The sequence below is a fragment of the Geotrypetes seraphini genome, chromosome 3 (assembly GCF_902459505.1).
Source record: "Geotrypetes seraphini chromosome 3, aGeoSer1.1, whole genome shotgun sequence".
Lineage (NCBI taxonomy): Eukaryota > Metazoa > Chordata > Amphibia > Gymnophiona > Dermophiidae > Geotrypetes > Geotrypetes seraphini.
Window position 1 is genome coordinate 346,369,030 of NC_047086.1, and position 23,313 is coordinate 346,392,342.

General features: G+C 42.1%; 1 protein-coding gene across 2 annotated transcripts in view; it reads left to right on the forward strand.

The window, feature by feature from the left end:
- Positions 1 to 23,313, forward strand: part of HHAT (hedgehog acyltransferase) — a 280,070-nt gene that overhangs the window by 35,149 nt on the left and 221,608 nt on the right. For both annotated transcript variants that reach the window (XM_033939836.1, XM_033939837.1), the window contains one exon: positions 1,068 to 1,239. In XM_033939836.1, the coding sequence (XP_033795727.1) occupies positions 1,068 to 1,239 (172 nt within the window). The remainder of the gene's footprint in view (positions 1 to 1,067; positions 1,240 to 23,313) is intronic.

The following is a 23,313-nucleotide window of genomic DNA, read 5'->3' on the forward strand; positions in this document are numbered from 1 at the left end:
CTATTCAACTTCTTGTAAAAGGACCCCTGAAAATAAACTATACTATACTATTGCCTCCTGAGGTCTCTGATCTCTGTATTTCCTCTGAATATCAACTTATTGTATTTCGCTGAATGTCCAGCACTCTTGATTGTAAACCGCCTAGAAGTCGCAAGATTGTGGCGGTATAGAAGAATAAAGTTATTATTATTATTATTATTAAACTGGCAACATACCCATTTGGTAGCAAACCACAGGCAAAATCATCATCTTAACCATTTGGACTCTCCCCCACCAAGACAGATGTAGTGGGTTCCATTGCTCACACATTTCTGAGACCTGATTCTGAATTTTTTTAAACAAATTGTCTTATTACAGTACTTTCCAATCAGCCCTCGTACTGAAAAATAGCTGCCATATAGGGCAGACAGTCTTTCCATTTCAGAGTACATAGGGCTGGACTGAGAGAAATCTTTTCCAGCTCCTTCAGGTTACCTCAACCCCACAAGAAAACTCCCACAAGGGAGAAATACAGGAAGGGGAGCAAGAAGGCAGCCTGCACCCCCCCCCCCCAACACCCCACTTATTACGCCAATGATTCCAGGGCTTAGTACCAAAATTAAATAAACATGACTTGCATTATAAGCAGTGGGAAGCCGCTGAGGGAGAGCAAGATGATTACTCATATTGAGGGTGTGTAGGATGCAATGAAGAGAATAAGTACTAGAAATAAATATTGAATTGCATATGAGAAGTTATTAGAAACCAGTGGAGTTTTTCAAGTCATGGAATAAAATGAAAACTTGTTGGTAAGTCAGTGGACAAATAGTATTCATGGATAATTTGTCTCCTGAAAGGATTGTCAGGAAGACTTGTTCCTCTTGTCAACAGTTAAAAGGTTTACTCTTATTATCTGGCATTAGAAGCATGTTTTAGTTTGAATTACCACAATGATGTAATATAAAAAATATTGCCTTTTTTAAAAATCCCAGATTATAAAAGATAAACATTTTCCAGTTTAAGAAAGGATAGTGTGTATTTAATAGATAAGATAAATTTAATTCCTTGCTTTTATTTTCTTGATTTAGATGCGGAAACAGAAAGCCAGGACTTTGAAAACTGATGTTTTCACTTTGGCCTCGGGTATTGTCCACATTGTCTTTTGGTGGTGTTTGGCAGAGTTGATGATTCATCTCATGTACATGCATGCCATCTACAGCAGCTATCCAATTTTGAGTGAAGTCTCCGATTGGACTTTAGGTCAGTGTAATATATAGTTCTTCAGTTGATTGTCTAAGGGCCCCTTTATCAAACCGTGGTAGAACATTTTTGCTGCAGGCCAGAGAGATAAATGTTCCAATGCTCATTCAATTCCTATGAGCGTTGGAGCATTAACCTTGCCAGTCTGCAGTAAAAAGCGTTATCATGATTTGGTGAAAGGGGGACTAAATGTTTATTTGTGGTAATTCTCAGTGTTCGGGTTTTGAACTTCTTTTAGTACGTGGGGAGAAATTTCAGAGAGAGGGAAACAGTAGAAGGAGGCTTTGATCTGCATGCTTTACTACTTTCATTTGATGACTCATGTAAAGTTAGGAACAATAAACGGAATGCATAAAACAATGCAAACCAAATAAAATGGCAGTCATTTACAGTACATGACTTAACACTTTGGCCCATATTTTATAAACGGTGCTTTACTGGTGCCTAACAAGTGAAAACAGCGGATTAAAATAGTTTTTTAAAAAAATGTAGGCTCTATCATCGTGGCTACAGAAGCACTTTACAACGCCTAATGCTGGAAGTGACGTTAGGTGTTGTAAAGTGCGATTCATGTGTAAGGTAGGCCTTGGAAAGGTAGGCCTTTAAAACCCTGGCCTACATTTCCAGTGCTTACCATAAAAACATAAGCAGTGCCTCTGCTGGGTCAGACCAGAGGTCCTTCATGCCCAGCAGTCCGCTCACGCAGTGGCCCATCAGGTCCAGAACCTGTATGTAACCCTCTGTCTATACCCTTCTATCCCCTTTTCCTTCAGAAAATTGTCCAATCCCTTCTTGAACTCCAATACCGTACCCTGTCCTATCACGCCCTCTGGAAGCGCATTCCAGGTGTCCACAACCCGTTGGGTGAAGAAGAACTTCCTAGCATTGGTTCTGAATCTGTCCCCTTTAAATTTTTCTGAATGCTCTCTAGTTCTTATAGTTTTTGAAAGTTTGAAGAATCTGTCCCTCTCCACTTTCTCTATGCCCTTCATGATCTTGTAAGTCTCTATCATATCCCCTCTGAGTCTTCGCTTCTCCAGGGAAAAGAGCCCCAGTATCTCCAGTCTTTCAGTGTATGAAAGGCTTTCCGTACCTTTTATCAAATGTGTTGCTCTTTTCTGAACCCTCTCGAGTATCGCCATATCCTTTTTTAGGTACGGCGACAAATATTGGATGCAGTACTCCAGATACGGGCGCACCATTGCCTGATACAATGGCAGGATAACTTCTTTCGTTCTGGTTGTAATACCCTTCTTGATTATACCTAGCATTCTATTCGCTTTCTTAGTGGCCGCTGCGCACTGTGCCGACAACTTCATTGTCTTGTCCACTATTACCCCCAAGTCCCTTTCTTGAGTACTCTTACGCAATAACAGCCCTCCCATCGTGTAGCTGTACCTCGGGTTTCTGTTTCCTACGTGCAAGACTTTACATTTCTCTACGTTGAACTTCATCTGCCATCTTGTCGCCCACTCCTCTTGTTTGTTCAGGTCCCTTTGTAAATCTTCGCAGTCCTCTGTAGTCCTAGCCCCATTAAATAGTTTGGTGTCGTCTGCGAATTTTATTACTTCACACTTCGTCCCTGTTTCTAACTTTCAGTTTAAGCCCAATTAAGGTCAATTAAACTTGTTGCTCAATTAAAGTAGGTGGCGATATCAGTGCCTAACTTTAGGTGGACTTTATAGAATCAGGGCCAAAACGCATCTCTTTATCTTGGCATTCAGTACCTTGGGGGTGAAGAAGCTCTGGTAGAATGTTCTCTCCTATGTTTCCTGCCTGTCTAGAGTATATAGTTATTTTCTTTCCAATTTTTTTTTTTTTATAATTTTTTATTTATTTAATTATACATTCTTATTTTACAAGAATTAATTCTTGTTACATTAAATACAGGGAAGAAAATTTTAACACAATAATACTTTTACCAGAAACATCATGATGATAAACCCCTTCTTAGACCACAATAAGCAGGGGATGACCAAAACTAAAATTAGAGAGAAATTTAGAGGAATAATACAAAAAAGAAAGGCTTAATGTATCTAGCGCTCATTACTATTATTATCCCTTAATCCTTAATCCTTGATGATCTGCTTAACATCTAGAAATTCCTTCAGATGGTTAGGAGAGAAAAAAACATATTTAACACCTAAGTACCTAACCAGGCATTTGCATGGATACCCCAATAAAAATGTTGCTCCAATATTTATAGTCTGTTGTCGCATTGCAAGAAATTCTTTCCTCCATTCTTGTGTAGTTTTAGCTACGTCAGGATATATCCATATTTTCCGACCCCCAAATAATTTTTGGGAATTTTTGAAAAACAATTTCATAATCATATTCACATCCTGTTCAAAAACAAATGATACTAGTAATGTTGCTCTGTCCATTTCAGATGTTATCGTTTGTTCCAGTAAAGCCGTCACATTTGCAAAATCTATCACATTTGTCTCTCCTTCTCTTACTTTCCCAATCTCATTTCCATCTTCATTTACCTCTCCTTTTCCATCAGGCATCTTTTTATTTGGTAAGTAATAAATTTTATTAATTGGAGGAATACATTTTGAAGAAATTTCCAAATTCTCAATGAGGTATCTTTTCAACAAATCAATAGGTAACATTCCTGAAGTTTGAGGAAAATTTAGAAAGCGGAGATTCAAACGCCTATTAAAATTTTCAAATTGTTCTAGTTTCTTATGAATAGTGGAGCTATCTTTAATTGAAGCCAATTTGAATTGTTGCAATTGTTGTATATCCACCTGCATTTGCTTGGCTTGGCCTGTATACTCTAATTTCATAGATTCAACTGACCCAGTCAATAATTCCAGTTTTTCATTTAATTTTGTTACCTCTTCAGTTGATTTTTCAATTTTTCCTTCCATCCTCTGAAGCAATTGCCAGATGCTGTTCATAGAAACCTCTGTCTGGGAGAGGGAAAAATCCCCTCTCTCTGCAGTTGTTTCCCTCTGCCGATCCGCCGACAACGCTGAGCCCTCGCCGGGAGACCCCACGCTTTCACTTCCGGAAGCGTGTGTCTCTCGCCACAGCGTTTCGGCTGTAGCCGGACACGGAGGCGTCGTGGGAGCCGAAGGAGACAACGATGTCTCAGTGCCCGAAAGGGCCAGTGACTCCCTCCCGTCACCGCCCAACGCCGAGCTCTCCATTCCAGCCTGTATGAGCGCCGGAGAAGGCGCGAAGAAACGGTCCATCGTCTGCTGATTCGGGGTGGACGTCAGGGCCGACGAGGCAGAAACCCTGAGCACCCATTTCCTCTTAGGAGGCATCGGTATAAGGTATTAGGAAAATGCAGGCAAGAAACTTTTTGAGAACGTCTCTCGCAGCTCCTCTACATCGCCGCCATCTTGGTGATCCGATCCCGTGTCTGTTATTCTTCTTTCCAATTTTTGATGGTGTTTCTTTCCCCTGAATAGCAGCGGTCCAAGCACCGACCCCTGCGGAACACCACTTGTACCCTTCATGAAACCATGATTCTGTAAACGGCACCATTGCTTGATTGGCACATGATCTGCGGCTGTTTATAGAATGTAGCCTACTTAGTTTAATATGCTAAAATGAGAGCCTGATAGCTTTTTCATAGGCTTGAGAGTATTGGACAGGATTGGTTGATGGTTTGTAATATTGTTTGCAGTTTGGGAAAGAATAAAAGTAAAGTAAAAAATAAAAATAAAAAAGCAACAGCAGCTGTATCTGAGTATCCATCTTCAGGGGTGTGTGTGTAGGTTCATAGTTTTTGTTCACCACTTCTCAGCTTTTATATAAAAACTGCTCAAATAACTTGACGTTAGCAAAAAGATTACTTCATTGCTGTTAACTGCTTCCAAAGATATTGTGTTTTCAATGGTAGAACTACCAGAAAAGACCATAGGATGGCAGTAAATACCATTAATTGTTTTATGATACAGTATCATTTCTAAAAGTTACTAGCAAAGTAGAATATTTAACGTTATCATCGATGTCTAAAGAAGTGTAACTAATGAAGAAAAACTTCTATGGCATTTTTGGGACTCTGTTCTTTTTATAACATTTAAATTTGATGTATCTATTGTTTTAACAAATTATACGAGGACGCACAACATATAATATGTTCATATAAAGATTCAAAATGTTGTGTGATCGTGGCACCGAGGTACCCCCCTCTTCAAACCCAGCATGCACCCAAAAATGCTTTGCATAGACTGCCTACTTCATGCTGCATTATGCACAAAGAACGTCCAGAATGCAAGATTTTATTTATTTATTTAAGCATTTATATACCACTTATTGGTTTACATTCAGGTACTCAAGCATTTTTTCCTATCTGTCCTGGCAGGCTCACACTCTATCTAATGTATTTGAGGCAATGGGGGATTAAGTGACTTGCCCAGGGTCACAAGGATCAGTCTGGGATTTGAACACACAATCTCAGGGTGCTGAGGCTGTGGCTCATAATCGAAATGAAAATACGTCTAAAATCGGCCTAAATCGGCACTTGGACAATCAGTAAGACAAGTCGTCCAAGTGCCGATAACATAGATCTGCGACTAAAAACCTGTTTGATTATTTTCATCTAATATCAATGTATTTTGGTATGCTGAAAACAAATAAAAAATTGAAAAAACTCCTACCCTGTTTCCCTGAATATATGACACTGTCTTATATTTTTAAAAACTCCAAAATATGCACAAGGTCTTATTTTCAGGGGGATGTCTTATTTTTCCATGAAGAAGAATACAGTACACATTTATTGCTGAAAAAAAGACATTTATTACCTGTATATGGTACAGGTCATCACAAACCAGAAAAGCTGTATCACAAACCAGAAAAACATTTAAGGCCCTGATTCTCCAAAAGTGCAGCTTTTTAGGCAGCTGTAGACGTCCTACAGCTGTCTAATCAGCCAATCGGGATGCATGTTTTAAAAAAAAAAATGCTCCCCAGGCAGGCCGCCCGGGAGAGGCGTCCTATACTAAACGCCGATTCTGTAACCGGCGTCTTTAGAGAATCGGGTTAAATTAGATGCGGCCGCTATACTTATGGCAGCAAGGGATCTCCCTGCTGCAATATGTATAGCGGCCGCGGTTGTTGCGGCCGCCTGTCCCATCACCGACAGGAGAATGCCTAACTCCTCCTGTCGGAACCCCGAGCCCCCTCCCCCCCAAACTCGTAATCGCCGACAGGAGGATGCCCAACTCCTCCTGTCGGAACCCCGGACCCCCCTCCCTCCCCAAACTCGTAATCGCCGACAGGAGGATGCCCAACTCCTCCTGTCGGAACCCCGGAACCCCCCCAAACTCATAATCGCCGACAGGAGGATGCCCATCTCCTCCTGCCGGAAAGCCCAACAACCCCCCGCCCCAACTAATCTCCCTCCCCCAACTAACCTTTCAATGTTGGTCAGCTGGACGGGTCTTGCTGCCGTCCAGCCGACGGGTCTGCCTCATGGAAATGAGACGGCACGCCCCTTCCTGGCCCATCCCCGCTAAATCTAAGGCCTGATTGGCCCAAGCTGTAGAATCCTGGACCAATCAGGCCTTAGGCATAGCGAGTCCGCCCATCCCCACTAATCCTAAGGCCTGATTGGCCAAGGTGCCTAGCCTGGGCCAATCAGGCCTTAGATTTAGCGGGGATGGGCCGGGAAGGGGCGTGCCGTCTCATTTCCACGAGGCAGACCCGTCGGCTGGATGGCAGCAAGACCCGTCCAGCTGACCAACATTGAAAGGTTAGTTGGGGGAGGGAGATTAGTTGGGGCGGGGGGTCGTTGGGCTTTCCGGCAGGAGGAGTTGGGCATCTTCCTGTCGGCGATTACGAGTTTGGGGGGGAGGGGGTTCCGGGGTTCCGACAGGAGGAGTTGGGCATCCTCCTGTCGGCGATTACGAGTTTGGGGGGGAGGGGGCTCGGGGTTCCGACAGGAGGAGTTAGGCATTCTCCTGTCGGTGATGGGACAGGCGGCCGCAACAACCGCGGCCGCTATACATATTGCAGCAGGGAGATCCCTTGCTGCCATAAGTATAGCGGCCGCGTCTAATTTAACCCGATTCTCTAAAGACGCCGGTTACAGAATCGGCATTTAGTATAGGACGCCTCTCCCGGGCGGCCTGCCTGGGGAGCATTTTTTTTTTTTTTTTAAAACGTGCATCCCGATTGGCTGATTAGACAGCTGTAGGACGTCTACAGCTGCCTAAAATCGGGACGCACTTTTGGAGAATCAGGGCCTCGGTGTACAAAGGCTGTTCCTGGGCTTGTTTTCCTGGACAGTGGAAGCAGGAAGTTGTGTGACCACGCATACGGTACTGTACCAGTACTCTGGATCGCCAAGACATGCTTGCCAAATAGTGCCTTATTTTCGGGGGGGGGGGGGCCTTATATTTCCCAGGTGGGGAAAAAAAGGGGGTGTCTTACTAAAGGAGGAGGTCCTATAATGGGGGAAACACGGTAGACATCATGATTTGCCACAAAATGCAAAATTGTCTTCAAATTTGTTAATTTTTTTATATTATGGGTTTTAACCAAATTTAAATTCACATAAGTGCATTTAAGATATAAAATACCAAAAAAACCTTAAAGGGGTTGTCCGAGTTAGGTAAAAAAAATACAGCACTGTAAATCTGATGATGAACAATATTTACATAAGCTAAGCAAGTTTTAGGGAAAAAAATTATATTTCCTCATTTCCCTAGTTCTCTTTTGACCCTTTGTTGTTATTTGCAGGTAAACAATCTCTGCCCCTCCCCCCCCTGCAAAGGGGGTGAATACAAGTGCTGCTCTGAGTGACATCTCTGACAACTGGGATACTCAGCAGTATGCTGTATGTGTAAGCTGCAGCCCTGAGTCTGTGCTTTTAATGGTAGAAGAGGTTAATCTTTCCAGAAGAATCCAGTGGGAGGGAGACTCAGGGCAGATAGCAGCAGCTCCAATCAGTGCAGGGGGGCATGGCCAGCACTGTGACGACTCGTATAAAGACAAAGAGCTGCTCTCTCCTGCAGTCCACATGTGTGCACGAATCATCAGGTTCTTGGTTCTAAGCTGTTCACACTTTTTTATCGCAGTTCGTGTTAGCTCGTCATTCTTCAACCGTTATGTTATGGCTCTGTGAAAGTATATTAATTCACCAGACAGTTTCTGTTTCATCTGTGGTGAATATACAGTGTTGAAGCAACAGCAGAATATTACAGACTTTGTGAAAAAAGTATACTTTGCATACTTTGGACTAAAAATTAGAGATCAAGATAAAGTTTAGGCACCTCATAAAGTGTGCAAACGGTGTGTTGAGGACCTCTGAAACTGGTTCAAAGGTAAGAAAAAATCTTTCTGTTATGGGATTCCTATGGTATGGAGAGAGCAAAAGAACCATAGTGACGATTGTTACTTTTGTTCATGCGATGTGAAAGGGTTTAATTCCAAATGGAAGCATTCCATTTCATACCCCAATCTTCACTCATCAATTCGTCCCATCCCCCATTGCACAGATATACCAGTACCCAAGTCCCCTGCTACCTTGGAAGAGATACCTAGCTCCGATGAAGGTGAAGTCATACCTGAACCAGATGATGAATCAAGTTCTTACTTTGAAGATGATACAAGACCAAAATTGTTTTCTTGGGAGGAGATGAATGATTTGGTAAGAGACTTGAATCTTCCCAAAGATGCTGCTGAGTTACTTGGATCAAGGCTGAAAAGCAGGAATTTATTGTTGCCAGGAGTGTCATCTTCATTGTTCAGACATTGTGAAAAGGAGTTCGTTCCTTACTTCGCCCAGGAAGACAAGTTTGTTTATTGCATCGATGTCGAAGGTCTGATGGGTCAATTTAAAATCCAATATGATTCAAAGCAATGGCGTCTTTTTATAGATTCTTCAAAAAAAAGTCTCAAAGCAGTTTTACTCCACAACGGTGGTTTTTACACTTCCATACCTGTAGATTATTCCGTACACTTGAAGGAAACCTATAAGAACTTGGAATTGATTCTTCGTAAACTTAAATATGAAGACCATGGTTGGCAAGTGTATGGGGACTTGAAGGTCTTGTGCATGCTGCTCAGGCAACAAGCTGGGTATACCAAATACCCTTGTTTTCTGTGTCTATGGGACAGTCAAGACCGACAAAATCACTGGACCAAGAAGAGTTGGCAGCCGAGGGTGCTAACAGTCGGTGAAAAAAATGTCCTCTGAAAAACTTTGGTACCTTCCCATAAAATTCTTCTACCACCTCTCCACATAAAATTGGGATTGATGAAGCAATTTGTAAAATTACTTCCAAGAGATGGAGAATGCTTCAAATACTTGGTCACCAAGTTTCTAGGCCTGTCGGAGGCAAAATTGAAAGAAGGTGTGTTCGTTGGACCAGACATTAGAAGGCTTATAGTTGATCAAGAGTATGTCAATACCATGACGGATCCTCAAAAAGAAAGTTGGATTGCATTTAAAGAAGTACAGAAATTTTTAGGCAATAACAAAGATCCTCACTACAAAAAGATCCAAGGACGAATGCTGAAAGCATTTCAAGCTTTAAGTTGCCTGCTGAGTTTGAAAGTGCATTTCCTCCAGTCCCACCTTGACTACTTTCCTGAAAATTTGGGAGCTGTGAGTGAGGAACAAGGTGAACGATTCCATCAAGACATTAAAGAGATGGAAAGGAGATACCAGGGAAAATGGAGCATTACAATGATGGCAGACTACTGTTGGATGCCTCAGAGAGACATTCCAGATGCTACTCACAAGTGTAAATGCACCAAGAGGAGCCTCACAGGGAAGAATAATCGAATTTAATGTGTGTAGGTGAGCTCATTTCAGTTCAAAAAAGGATTTTCTTGAAAAAAATTGTAATAAAACTTTAATTTTAGAAGTCTATTTCCATTTATTTTGAGGTATTGCCTTATTTAACATAACTACCTAAATTGTCAAGAAACGTGATGTCCTATGACAAAATAGAGGTCATTTTCGGATTCAGCGCACCAAAAAACATAAAGATTATGTGGAATAACCAAAACAGCTTTTTAAAAAAAGTTTTTTTGCAGACCTGTATAATCAAACCGGATTTTAGACGTATCTAAAAACGACTTAGGCCTTTTCAGTGTTACTGCATGCCCAAAGCTAAAAGGGGCGTTTTAGGTGGTAAGGGCGGGATGTGGGCTGACCTAGACTTAGTCATGCTGCAAGTATAACCGAAAGTTTAACGAGGTGCCTATACGGAACTTATACGTAGCAACTTAGGCGATTGAAAACCAGGTCTAAGTGCCCAGAAAGTATCCAAAGTGACCAGACAACCACTGTAGAGATGTGGTACAGACTAGAGAATGACATGGTGAAAAAATTGGTCCCCGTCACCGCCCCGTCCCCGTCTCACCATCCTCTGCACCGCCCCGTCACCGCCATTCCCTTCACCGCCCCGTCACCGCCACTGCCACCCCATTCACCGCCCCGTCACCGCCACTGCAACCCCATTCACCGCCCCGTCACCGTCACCGCTGCATATATAAAAGCCTCAAACGGGTACGATTTTAAATACTTTTCTTTATTTACGTATAAAGGAAACATTCTTTAAAACTTTAAAACTTAGTTAAATATTAGTTAATAACTATACAAAAACAAACACGACATGTACTTTTAATGCTTACAATGTTAGCCTACATGGTAAGTAGACGCGGCCGCTGTACCTAATCGCGGCAAATCGTGTACCTAATCGTGTACCAAATCGTGTACCTAATCGCGGTCACTATGCTAATCGTGATTAGCATAGTGACCGCGGCTACGGCTGCAAGTCTCCCCTCCCCCCAGCGATCACGGCAGGAGGGCACCCAACCCCTCCTGTAGACCCCCCCCAACGGCCCTCCCGACAATCGCAGCAGAAGGGTACCCAACCCCTCCTGCCGGTCCTCCCAATGGCCTCCCCTAAGATCGCCGGCAGGAGGGTACCCAACCCCTCCTGCTGGACCCCCCCCAACGAACCCTCCCACCCCGGAACCCCCTTAGTCTTACTTTCCAAGTTGGACTGGACGGCTCCTCACACGTATGGCCAGCAGGCTTGCCTCCGTCCAAATGAGGCGGGCCCGCCCCTACCCTGCCACAGGATCCTAGGGCCTGATTGGTCTAGGCACCTAAAGCCACTCCCGCTATAGGAGGGGCCTTAGGTGCTTGGGCCAATCAGGCCCTAGGATCCTGTGGGTTAGGCAGGGGAGGGGAGGGGCGGGCCCGCCTCATTTGGACGGAGGCAGGCCTGCTGGCCAGACGAGCGAGGAGCTGTCCGGTCCAACTTGGAAAGTAAGACTAAGGGTGGTGTTTCGGGATGGCGGGGTTTGTTGGGGGAGGGTCCGGCAGGAGGGGTTGGGCACCCTCCTATTGGCGATATAGGGGGCCGTTGGGGGGGCCGGCAGGAGGGGTTGGGCACCCTCCTACCAATGATCATAGGGGGGCTGTTGGGGAGCTGGCAGGAGGGGTTGGATATCCTCCTGCTGCGATCGTCGGGAGGGCCGTTGGGGGGGGGTTGGGGTAGGCAGGAGGGGATGGGTACCCTCCTGCCGCGATCGTTGGGGAGGGCTGGTTCTGTCGGCATGAAGGGCTGAGCACCTTCCTGCCGGCGATCGTCGGGGGGTGGGGGGGGGCGGGTTCTATTGGCAGGAAGGGTTGATCTGACAAATGAGGAGCCAGTATATTGGGGGGCGGAGTCAATGCGGCAACGTGCAGGTGAAACACAGGTAAATAGCGGTTCCTAGAAGGGGGGACATTGGCCTGCGGGGACAAATCTATTCACCGTTTTTGCGGGCGGTGAAAGGATTTGTCCCCGCGTCTGCTGTGATTTGCTAATGAGGTCACCATAACCCGCAGCCAAACCGCAGCCACGCAGCGGTTCGCTGCGGGGATCGCTCCCCGTGTCATTCTCTAGTACAGACCCCACACTCTCCCCCAGTGATCAATGACCCCCTCCCCCACCACAATAAAAATCATAATAAAAACTTTACATATCTACCTCCAGAACATCAGCACCTGGCATAGGAAAGCCTAGGAGAGAAGCACAGAGGTGTCTAAAGTAGTCTGGAGGGTGGGGCTAGTGAAACATAGAGAGAAGGGCCCATAAGCCACTAACCACTGCATTCATGGTGAAAAATGTGCACCCCCCCAAAACCCTACTGTACTGCCATACAGGTGGCACCTGCAGCCATAAGTGCTATTAGGGTGGTAGATAGGTGGCTATAGTAGGTTTTGGGGGTGTTTGGGGGGCTCACCATGACATATAAGGGAGTTGTGATGAGATGTTTATATGGCACCCTTTTTGTGAAGTTCGCAAAGGCGCCCCTCTACTGTGTTGCCATGTCTGGGTGTCCAGTCCATCACTTTGCTGGCCCCTCATACGTCCAAAATGTCTGGTTCTAGGCATTTTTGACTTGGACAAATTTTTGGATGAGAATGGGGTATAAAGATAGACGACTTAGCAGTCTGGCCGATCAAACGGCTGGACGTATAATTAGACGATTTTCAAAAATAAAAAATTTTGGACGTATTTTTCGGGAACGGACTTTGGGCGACTAGCGATTTAGGCCCAAAACGGACTTAGATGTATCTTTTGATTATGCCCCTCCACTTGTTTTTATGAATACAGATTTCTTGTGTTAAAGTGATTATATTTTGGACTTTACAAAATATCTGTGCAGGCCATCACAGGCTGCTCATGCTGTAGTATTATATACTTCCACATTGGCAGCCTTCACCAGCGTGTAGTGTACTGGAGTTGCTTCTAATAATTGGAAGAGTAGCTAAACTTATTCAGCACATTGTGTAGTTTCTGATAATTTTGGTATTGGCATTTTAAAATGTGTAAATGGTTTCTGCCTTTACACCTTCTGGAGATGTTCCCACTAAATACTGCTAGGAGATGGATGAATGTTTTTTGGAGCTCTTCTACCATGATGAGGTAGATGAATTTTGGGGACTGACACCATAGTTGTCAGGGGAAGGCAGGAAAGATTAGCATTTATTTTATTGACTGTGTTCAGCATTTCCATAGAGTATGTGGCTAGCATTAATAAATTCTGGATGGAGACTTGTATATACATATAAAGAAATGTAAAAGATCGGATAGCTTTTGATACTCTTTAGAGAAGATTTATAAATGAAGCTTCCTTGAAGATGAGCCCCAAGGGATTGACTGGATTAGAAGCTGGTTGAGTAATAGATAACAGAGGGTAGTCTTAAATGGAGTTCATTTCAAGGAAAAAGGTATTTAAAACAGATTACTTTAAACAGTTTATTTTCTAGAGATTGCTCTGTATAAGAGCTGGCAAAATTAGCCTTTATGTGGATGACATGAAAATCTGCAACAGAAGGGGCTGATGATGTAACATAGAAACATAGAACTAGATGGCAGATAAGGGCCACGGCCCATTAAGTCTGCCCACCCCAAAGACCCTCCCCTACCTTTCTCTGTGGATAGATCCCACGTGTCTGTCCCATTTGGCCTTAAAATCTGGCACACTGCTGGCCTCAATAACCTGTATAGGAAGACTATTCCAGCGATCAATCACCCTTTCAGTGAAAAAGAATTTCCTGGTGTCCCCGTGCAGTTTCCCACCCCTAATTTTCCACGGATGCCCCCTTGTTGCCGCTGGACCCTTGAAGAAGAAGATATCTTCTTCCACCTCGATGCGGCCTGTGAGATACTTGAATGTCTCGATCATGTCACCCCTCTCTCTGCGTTCCTTGAGTGAATATAACTTTAATTTATCCAGCCGTTCTTCGTACGGGAGATCCTTAAGTCCCGAGACCATCCTGGTGGCCATTCTCAGGACCGACTCAAGTCTCAGCACATCCTTACGGTAATGCGGCCTCCAGAATTGCACACAGTACTCCAGGTGGGGCCTCACTATGGATCTATACAATGGCATAATGACTTCAGGCTTACGGCTGACGAAACTCCTGCGTATGCAACCTATGATTTGTCTTGCCTTTGATGAAGCTTGCTCCACTTGATTGGCAGTCTTCATGTTCTCACTGACGATCACCCCTAAGTCTTGTTCTGCTTCAGTTCTTGTTAGGATTTCACCATTAAGGATGTAAGTCTTGCATGTATTTTGGCTGCCCAAGTTTTTGACTTTGCATTTTTTGGCATTGAAGCTGAGTTGCCAGGACCTAGACCAGCGCTCCAGTAGTAGTAGGTCGTGCATCATGTTGTCGGGCATTGAATTTATTTCCGTTGTGCTTTTGCCCACTACATTGCTTAGTTTGGTGTCATCGGCGAATAATGTCATTTTACCTCGCAGCCCTTCTGCTAAGTCTCTTATAAAGATATTGAATAGGATCGGGCCCAGGACCGAGCCCTGCGCCACCCCACTGATCACCTCCGTCATTTCTGAGGGAGTGCCGTTCACTACCACCCTCTGAAGCCTACCTCCAAGCCAGTTCCCAACCCATTTTGTCAATGTATCGCCCAATCCCATAGAACTCATCTTGCTTAGTAACCTGCGGTGTGGTACGCTATCGAATGCTTTGCTGAAGTCCAGGTACACGATGTCCAGGGACTCCCCAACATCCAGCTTCCTCGTTACCCAGTCAAAGAAGCTGATCAGGTTGGATTGGCAGGATCTCCCTTTAGTAAATCCATGTAGATAAAATGAGCTCTTTAAGGTGCACATATTAAGTACTAAGAAGTCTACAAGTACAAAATGGGCTTCTTACCATGTAGCACACACAAATTCTTTTAGTGCACACTAAGCTTAAGTAAAAGCACAGAAATCAAAACCCTACTTTTCAAAAAATTTATCCAGATATCTTAACCCAACCCTTCCCCCTCCTCCTAGAGGAATTCTCCCCAAAGCCTCCACTTAAATAATCTCTTCCTCCCCAAAACACCAACCAAGTATTCAGATCCCTGAAATGTAACATAATCTTATTTGTACTCTAACTGTAATCTATTTGTTATATCACACAGTAACGTACAGTCAATTTAATATCCAATTTGCAAGTTCTTCCGGAATTAATCCAGCTACCTCTCCTCCCTTGTAACCGAAACCCCCCCCCAAAAAACCAAAACCAAAACTGTTGTAACTTCACTGGAACTGTCCAGTTAGCTCTTTTGTAATCCGCCTTGAACTGCAAGGTATAAGCGGAATAGAAGTCCCTAATGTAATGTAATGACAACTAAGATTCAGTGCCAAAGATTCATTCAAGTGCCAAAGTAATGCATTTATTTGTCTGTAAAATCTTTATTAATTTTCAAAACTAATACAAAGTGCCATGAACTATACAAACATTAATAAACAACATAAGCACTTAAATTCCATCAATAAAATTACAAAAGAAAAATATCTCCCCCTTCCTTCCAGCAATTCAACCAAGAATAAACCAAAAAGATATCCCCCACCCACCCATCTTGGATATGCATAAAAATAAACAGAAAATTAAATAAAGATAATTATGTCGAATTAACAAATGATGTCATGCATTTCAAATGCAGAAATCCAAGGGGAGTGGGGAGAAGAGGAAGTGAGATCTTGGTGTGCATCAATCAAATGGGCGATATAAAGCAACAAACAAGTGATGTTCAGTTTGGTAACTCATTTTAAAAAAGAGCATTCAAGAAAACCTTACAGATATTTTCCTTTTAGTAAGAGTATACTTTTACTACAAGGTTTTGTTTAGCTTTTGTATCATATATAACATAGATATCAACAATTTTTAACAGTTCATTTGGATACCTTTTGAAATTAGACCACTCAGATCATGTTTTTTTTTCCCCAAATCTTTATTCATTTTTACATCTAACAACAAGTGTACAATAATAAAACAATTGATTCATATAGAACACTTGAATATCTTTCTTATTATCATGTTAATAACTCTAAGGCACGTACATCTTTTTATTTTTGACTTTTAATTATTTGTTATTCAGTTTTTGTTCAGTTTTATTTCACAATTGCACAACTACCTACTAGGTTGAAATAACTGATCTGGTCACAAAATCTTAATCAACATTAATTATAAATAAAAATATTTTAGAGGGAGAAAGCCTCTCAATACCATCTTAAATTTCAAGATTGGATGGGATAATAAACTTCACAGGCTGAAAAAACCACCTAAAAAACTTTTCAAAAATTACAAAATATCCAGTAATTTAACATCAGAAATATCAACTTATTTCAATATAGTGTAAAACCAGCACTAAATGCTAAAGACACCCATAGGAATATAATGGCTGTCTTTAGTATTTAACATGCGCTAATGCGGTTAGTGCCCATTGATGAATTCCCCCTAAAGGTCCAACCAGTAATGGCCAACGTGTTTCGCTTGACAGCTTCATCAGGGCAAATGAACAATAGGCTGTAAAAATTAAACCTTCTAATTAAACTTGTCTTCTTTTTGTTTTTTTACTTGCCCAAAATCCTCACACACTTAAAGGAAAGAACCTGAACTGCATGCTGGGATGGGCATCAATATTGGAAAAACTGTTCAATGACATGAAGGAATGTGATCCCATGCTGGAGCGCAGTCTAAAATTCAAGCGTCTGATAAGCTTTGAGTTCGCCCCTTACACCGAGACACGTAGGACCAGATTCTCGAACTGGCGGTGATTTTCTAGATGCCAGCAGACGCCCATACCTCCATTAAAAGTGCTGTCCAAAAGGTGTTTTCAACTCAGATTTGAGATGCATAGTGGCACCTAGAAAATAAGTGCTGGAATCTTACCTACATAGGCACTTTAGGCTGCCGAATGCTGGAGGTGGTGAGGATCATTTGAAAGGAATTTGCCATATAATACAAATAGTTATAGCTCAGTCTTTATCCCAAGAAATGTAATACACTTTAACCACTATTCTTAGGATATCATACAGGTGTCTTTACGTATTTAATTATGCCTTCAAGTACTCATATAGTTCAAAACAAGACTTCAGAAGTGTCACTCACGGCTTGGTTAACCTCTCATTGCCAAGAGCTTTACACACCCACCTCATCATTAGTCATATGCTTTAAAGTTTTCTATAAATGACTTCTTTTTCACTTTTAGTCTCCCCATAACTCTAATTATCTTTAAAGAGTAAATAGAGACAATCACTTATCTTTTTAAATATTCTGTCCGTCTGCCAGGGGGGTTACATCCAACATGTTTTGCCATAACAAGAAGACAACTTTCTCAAGGAGTTCCCCACTTAATGCCGAATCTCACTGAATGCCCCCACGGTTACAGACACGGCAGTGAGTTGTGAAGACCAGTAACAAATATCGCATTTCTGGGGAAATTTATAAAGAAAATAGGACAGCAATTAGAATATTTTCTTGAAGAACAGATAGTATTTAGTAAGTTTCAGTGGGGCTTCAGAAAGCACTGTGGTATGGAAACCTTGTTGGTAGATATATACAGTATATATATCAGATAGATGAGGGGTTGAATATAGTGACATTTTTTTAGACCTTTCAACAGTATTTGATACAGTCTGTCACTCAGCCTCTAGTGGCGAGTAGATCTTTTGGTGGGAGTTAAGTGGTATAGTGGAATGATGTAGTGATGAGAATAGACTGACTTTCTCCCATGTGTTATAAATACCTTTTTAGGCCCGTCCAAATAAGTTTTTGTATCTTACAAAATAGCATAGTGGTCAGATATTTTCTTTTACAATAATAAATATTTGTGAAAACCCAGTATTGTAGCAAGTTATTTGCCAACTAGAGGCGTGCAATTTGAGAGTGAATGAACTCTACAGTTCTAGATGTTACCCCTCAGATTAAAAGTTCATTGGGGTACATGTTTATAAGTTCTTCAAGCACACATTAACTCATAGACTTGTATTGATACATTTGATATAGATAAAGCAAAGAGTATCTTTTTGATGTTTGAACTTTTTTTCATTTTTTATTATATTGTTTAATTCTGTGAATATAACCAATGTCTTTTTCTTTCCTGTCAGCCAAAGGTGTGTATCTGACAGATTTGCTGAGATGTTTTGCTATAAGTACAATAAAGCTATCACTGTATATAATGGGGCACTCCATGAAACTAACAACCGGCAGATTGAAAACAAATCTTAAAAATGCAGTCCGATGCTGAGTAAAGCAGTGTTTCTCAACTCGGTCCTGGAGTACCCCCTTGCCAGTCAATTTTTCAGGATATCCACAATGAATATGCACGAAAGAAATTTGCATAGAATGGAGGCAGTGTATGCAAATCAAGTTTATGCATATTCATTTCGGATATGCTGGAAACCTGACTGGCAAGGGGGTACTCCAGGACCGAGTTGAGAAACACTGGTGTAGAGTGCAGTCAGGTTGACAATTGGGAAAGCCATCCATGTATGTTTTGAAATGAGCTATGAGAAATGAATCATCTTTTGGGAAGCTGCTGGTTGTCTGTGACCCGAATACGGTATTGGGTTTGATGGACCTTGGTCTGATTCCGCATGACTCATTTTGTAATTTAGACTCATATGTACAACATAAACTTAGGGCTCCTTTTACTAAGATAGCGGTTTTAGCACACGCTAGACGCTAACATCAGCATTGAGCTGGCGTTAGTTCTAGCTGCGTAGCGCGGGTTTAGTGCGCGCTAAAAACGCTATCGTAAAAGTAAAAGGAGCCCTAAGTTGCCAGAATAGTGATTATAAAGAAAAGCAGTTTGGATAACAATTTACAGAACAAAAAAGGCTTTCCAAAACCTCTTACAAATTGTATTGTACTGTTCCTTTTATAACTCTATTTTTAATTGAAAGCATTTATCACAACATAACTTAAAACAGCCACATTAATATAGAATTACATAGTAAGAAATATTTGATGTTGAAGAGCAGTTTTCTTGTATTAGCTTCAATTGATGCCTTTATAAAACACTATTCCTTCCCTCCTGCATGTTCCAAAAATTTATTTTTTCATGTGTTTCTGATTATATTTTTTTGGATTTCACTCTTAATTTTAAGTCTGCTTTGCTGGTTTTATCTTGGAGGTGTTTGCATCATTGTAGGGCCCTTTTAACTAAGCTGCAAAGGTTCTAATGCATGCCTAGCCCAGCGTAAAATGGTGTATTGTGGGACATGCTCATACGTCCAGCGGTTTAATTACAAATGTGCTAACTGCACCAAAAAAGTTTACTTTTTTTAAGGGGTGTGTCTGTGAGCTCACTGATTAGTCAGGAATAGTGTCTGACCCTCTCCACCTACAAAATAGGTGGCAATAAGTGCACATGCTAATTTCTTTAATGGCCGAATGTTAATGGCAACATTAATGGGTGTCCAATAATAAAGGAAATAGTAAAAAAAGCCATTTTAATGGCTATGGTAAAAATGATCTTAGCAAATGGGAAAAGCCAGCATAAAGTGTGCTAAGACCATTTTTTACGACAGCTAAGAAAAAGAACAATAATAATTAATGATGATGATAATAATACCTCATTTGTTTAAAATCTTATTAGCACCTTTGTGTAAATTATGGAGTCTTTTGGATTGAAATTCTACGTTTTGCTGACAGTATCCAGGTTTTTGTTCCTTTAGGTCAGAATCAGGTAGGTAGAGGAAGTTTATTTGCCTTCTCTAAACTTGGTTTTTAAGGAAGTTGTTAGTGCTAAATATAGGAAACATGAAGCATTATTAATGAGTAAAGGTGATTGTGAGCTGGGGATTGAAGAAGTTGTAGCTGTAAAGAGCTGTCATAAATTTCCATAGGGATTTGATTTGATTCAGAGATGCCATTTCCAGTCCATTTTTCAAAATAGACTCAATCAGTTTTCTTCTGTTTGACAGTGATTCATCAGTTTAGCCATTTTTTTTGACATTGGGTGAGTTATCATTCAAGCCTTAGTCATATCTAATTGGATTATGGTATCGCATTGTTTATAGGCTTAACCAAGAGTGGAGCTCACTGGCCAGTTAATGGAATTCCTAGACCTGTGAACTCCACCCCTTTGTTTTACAACATTTAAATGACCTTCTGCAAATCCCAGTTAACATGATGGCTAGCAGCTGTCCACAGCATTTGACTGTTTGAACAGCAGTAGTTCTCTGCCCCTGTTGTGTGAAAGAGATTCTTTGAGTGGTTAGGAAGTAATTTTCAGTGCTCTAAGGGCCGGATTCTACAAATGGCACCGGTATCGGTGGCTGCCTAAAAAACCAGCTGCCAATCACTTGTCAATCACGTTCCAGCACTGTTTGTGGAATTGTGACTTCATGAAAGGTAGGTACCGGAAATGTAAGCCAGGGTTTTCAAAGCCTGCATTTCTGACACTTACCTTTCACATGCTTTACGACACTTAACACCACTTCCTGCATTAGCTACATCTACAGTGGTGTTAGGCGTTTTAAAGTATCTCCGTAGCTGCAATGCAGGCGTTTATATTTTTTTTAAATAGTATTTTGCACTTGTTAGGTGCCAGTGGGATGCCTACCGGCACCTAACATAAGGCATCATTTATAGAATATAGCTTAAGAGCACACTCCAGCTTTTTCTTAAGTTCCTTTAAGCATTATTCTTTTTTATTTGTTACCAGTGCCAGTGTTATACTTTTTCTTGAATTCAGCAGCCACCATAAAGTTTGTACTTGGAAATATAGCTGTCAATATTCAGCTTATAGCTGTCAGCAGTTTTTTAAATGCTGACCACCTTGGGCAGAATTAGCCTTCAATATTCAGTGCCAGGCTGTGTCTGGGCACCAGGACAGGAGGAGAAAAATTGAATAAAATCTATAAAAGGGAAGAACGGAAGATTAAGGTGGCTACTAGAGACATTTACACCTGTAGTCAGAGGCCCTAAGGACAAGTATGTAATGTTAGGTCAAAGAGAAGGGACCTGTTTGAACTTCACCGTGGGAAGGTGCCTGTTGTTTGAACTCCTCCTCCTCAGTCTTCAATACTAATTGAATCTCCCAAACAAGAGGGGCATGTCAAAGTAGGTATAAGCCCATCTCCTCCCTCTCCTACTTTCCTGCCTAAAGAAGGTTCGTTTCTGGAAGATTTGGTAAATGAAGCCACTTCTCCAACACAAGATATTACTCTTAAGGATATGAGGACTTTAATCTCTTGAACGAAATCTTTGTTGAAAAATGTACCTCAGTTATGTTGCTTAAACTCTGAGACTGCTTGATGAGTCACATTAATATGACTACCTGCTAATATCAAGAATAACCACCTCTAGCAGCATGGACAGCAACCAGATGCTGTAGGAGAGACTCAATAAGGTGCTGGATGGTTGCTAGAGGGATCTGGAGCCATGCAAACTGTAGTGCATCCAACAATTTCTGATGGGTGCGTGGTGGTAAATCCAGTCATTGAACATGTCGATTGAGGTGGTCCCAAATGTGCTCGATTGGAATAAGGTCTGGGGAATTCAGAGACCAGGAAAGTAGCTGGAAGTCTTGGTGTGCTCTGTGAACCACTTGCAAATAATTCTGGTGGTTTGACATGTCACATTGTCCTGTTGAAAGATCCCATCGGCCATAGGGAATACTTGTCAACATGTACAGGTGTACTTGATTGGCAAGAATGGAGAGATACCCATATCGGTTGAGAGTGCCCAGACATACCATGAAAATATTCCCTAGACCATAATGCTGCCTACACCAGCTTGTGTACATCCAACAGTGGTTGTTTGGTGTTAGTTCTTGGTGGTTTCATGCCTGACACACCAATGTCTATCCATTCAATGGAGCTCAAAACATGACTCATTGAAGAAGGCAACTTCTGCCAGTCAGTGCAAGTCCAATGTTGGTACTCCTGTGCAAATTGCAACTTTTTTTTGTGATTAACCCTCATGAGCATGGGTGCAGCCACCAGCCATCTGCTCCAGAGCCCCATTCGCAACACAAAGAGCAAACAAGGAAAAGTGTTTGATTTTTTTACTTGATAATTCAGATGTTTGGTAAAATATTACAGCATTGAGTGGGAAATATAAAATTTGGATTTAAATGATAAAAAATATTTTAAAGATTGTGGATGAAGGGTTTTCAAGCCATGAAAGATAGCAGTCCTGAACAGTATCAGCATTTTCAACATTGCAGTTGTGCACAGCAGGACGTTTGAGGCTTTTTCCTCCATAATTTATTAAATTGTGGACTATGTATCTTGTGGGTTTTGGATTCTACTGGTTAGTTGATTTTTCAGTAAAGAACTTCTTAAAGCAGCCTTTAAGAAATATGAAATCAAAACATTTACCAACCTGAAGATCTTGCCTATTCAAACAAGTTCCTTTTGTCATCTTCATCAAAGCAGATCTTGCATTTCTTTGTTGCAGTGTTTTCATTTTGTATACATGCCTGCCTTACCCATTTGGAAAGTGGCATTGGCCCAAGTGGGAGCGTGTACACTTGGTCCTGACTTCCGCGCTCCTGACTCGTGCGCCTGTTGCCCGGAAATAGTAAGGAGCCGTCGAGGGAGGAAGGGAAGAATTAAAAAAGGTACGCGGTTTAAAAAAAAAGGCACCAGGAGTATGATTAAAAAGGTACAATGGGGGGGGGGGTATGATTAAAGGTACAAGGGGGGTATGATTAAAGGTACAGGGGGATGATTAAAAAAGGTACTGGGGATACGTGGGGGGGATGATTTAAGTTACTGGGGGGCACATGGGATGGGAATAATTTAAGGTACTGGGGAAGTACGTGGGGAGTATGGGGCCTGCCTGCCAGCCTGCTCGCCTTCTCTGAGCCTTGTCCCGGCCTACCATTAGCCTACCAGAGGGGGAGGGACAGATTACAGAGCCTGGCAGAGAGGGGGGATAGGGTGCAGAGCCTGGCAAGGAGTGTGGTGTTGGGTACAGAGCCTGGCAGGGAGAATTTGGTTCAGAATGGTTTTTTTTGTTTTCCTCCTCTAAATCTAGGGTGTGTCTTATGGTCAGGTGCGTCTTATGGCGCGAAAAATATGGTATTTGGCACACTTTATAAAATTGCCCTGCATATCTCCTAATTGCATTGGAGTATTGCCAGTTAGTGCCAGCCACCTGTTGCCGTCATATCTTTAGCAATACCAAAATCATCTATATGGACCAGGAGGAAAGTATAACATATACAGCCTGCTTATCATCTTATCCCAGGACAAGCAAGCAGCATATTCTCAACGTATGGGTGACATCATCTTTGGAGCCCCGATGCAGATAGCTTCACAAGCAGACTTGCTTGAAGAATTTTT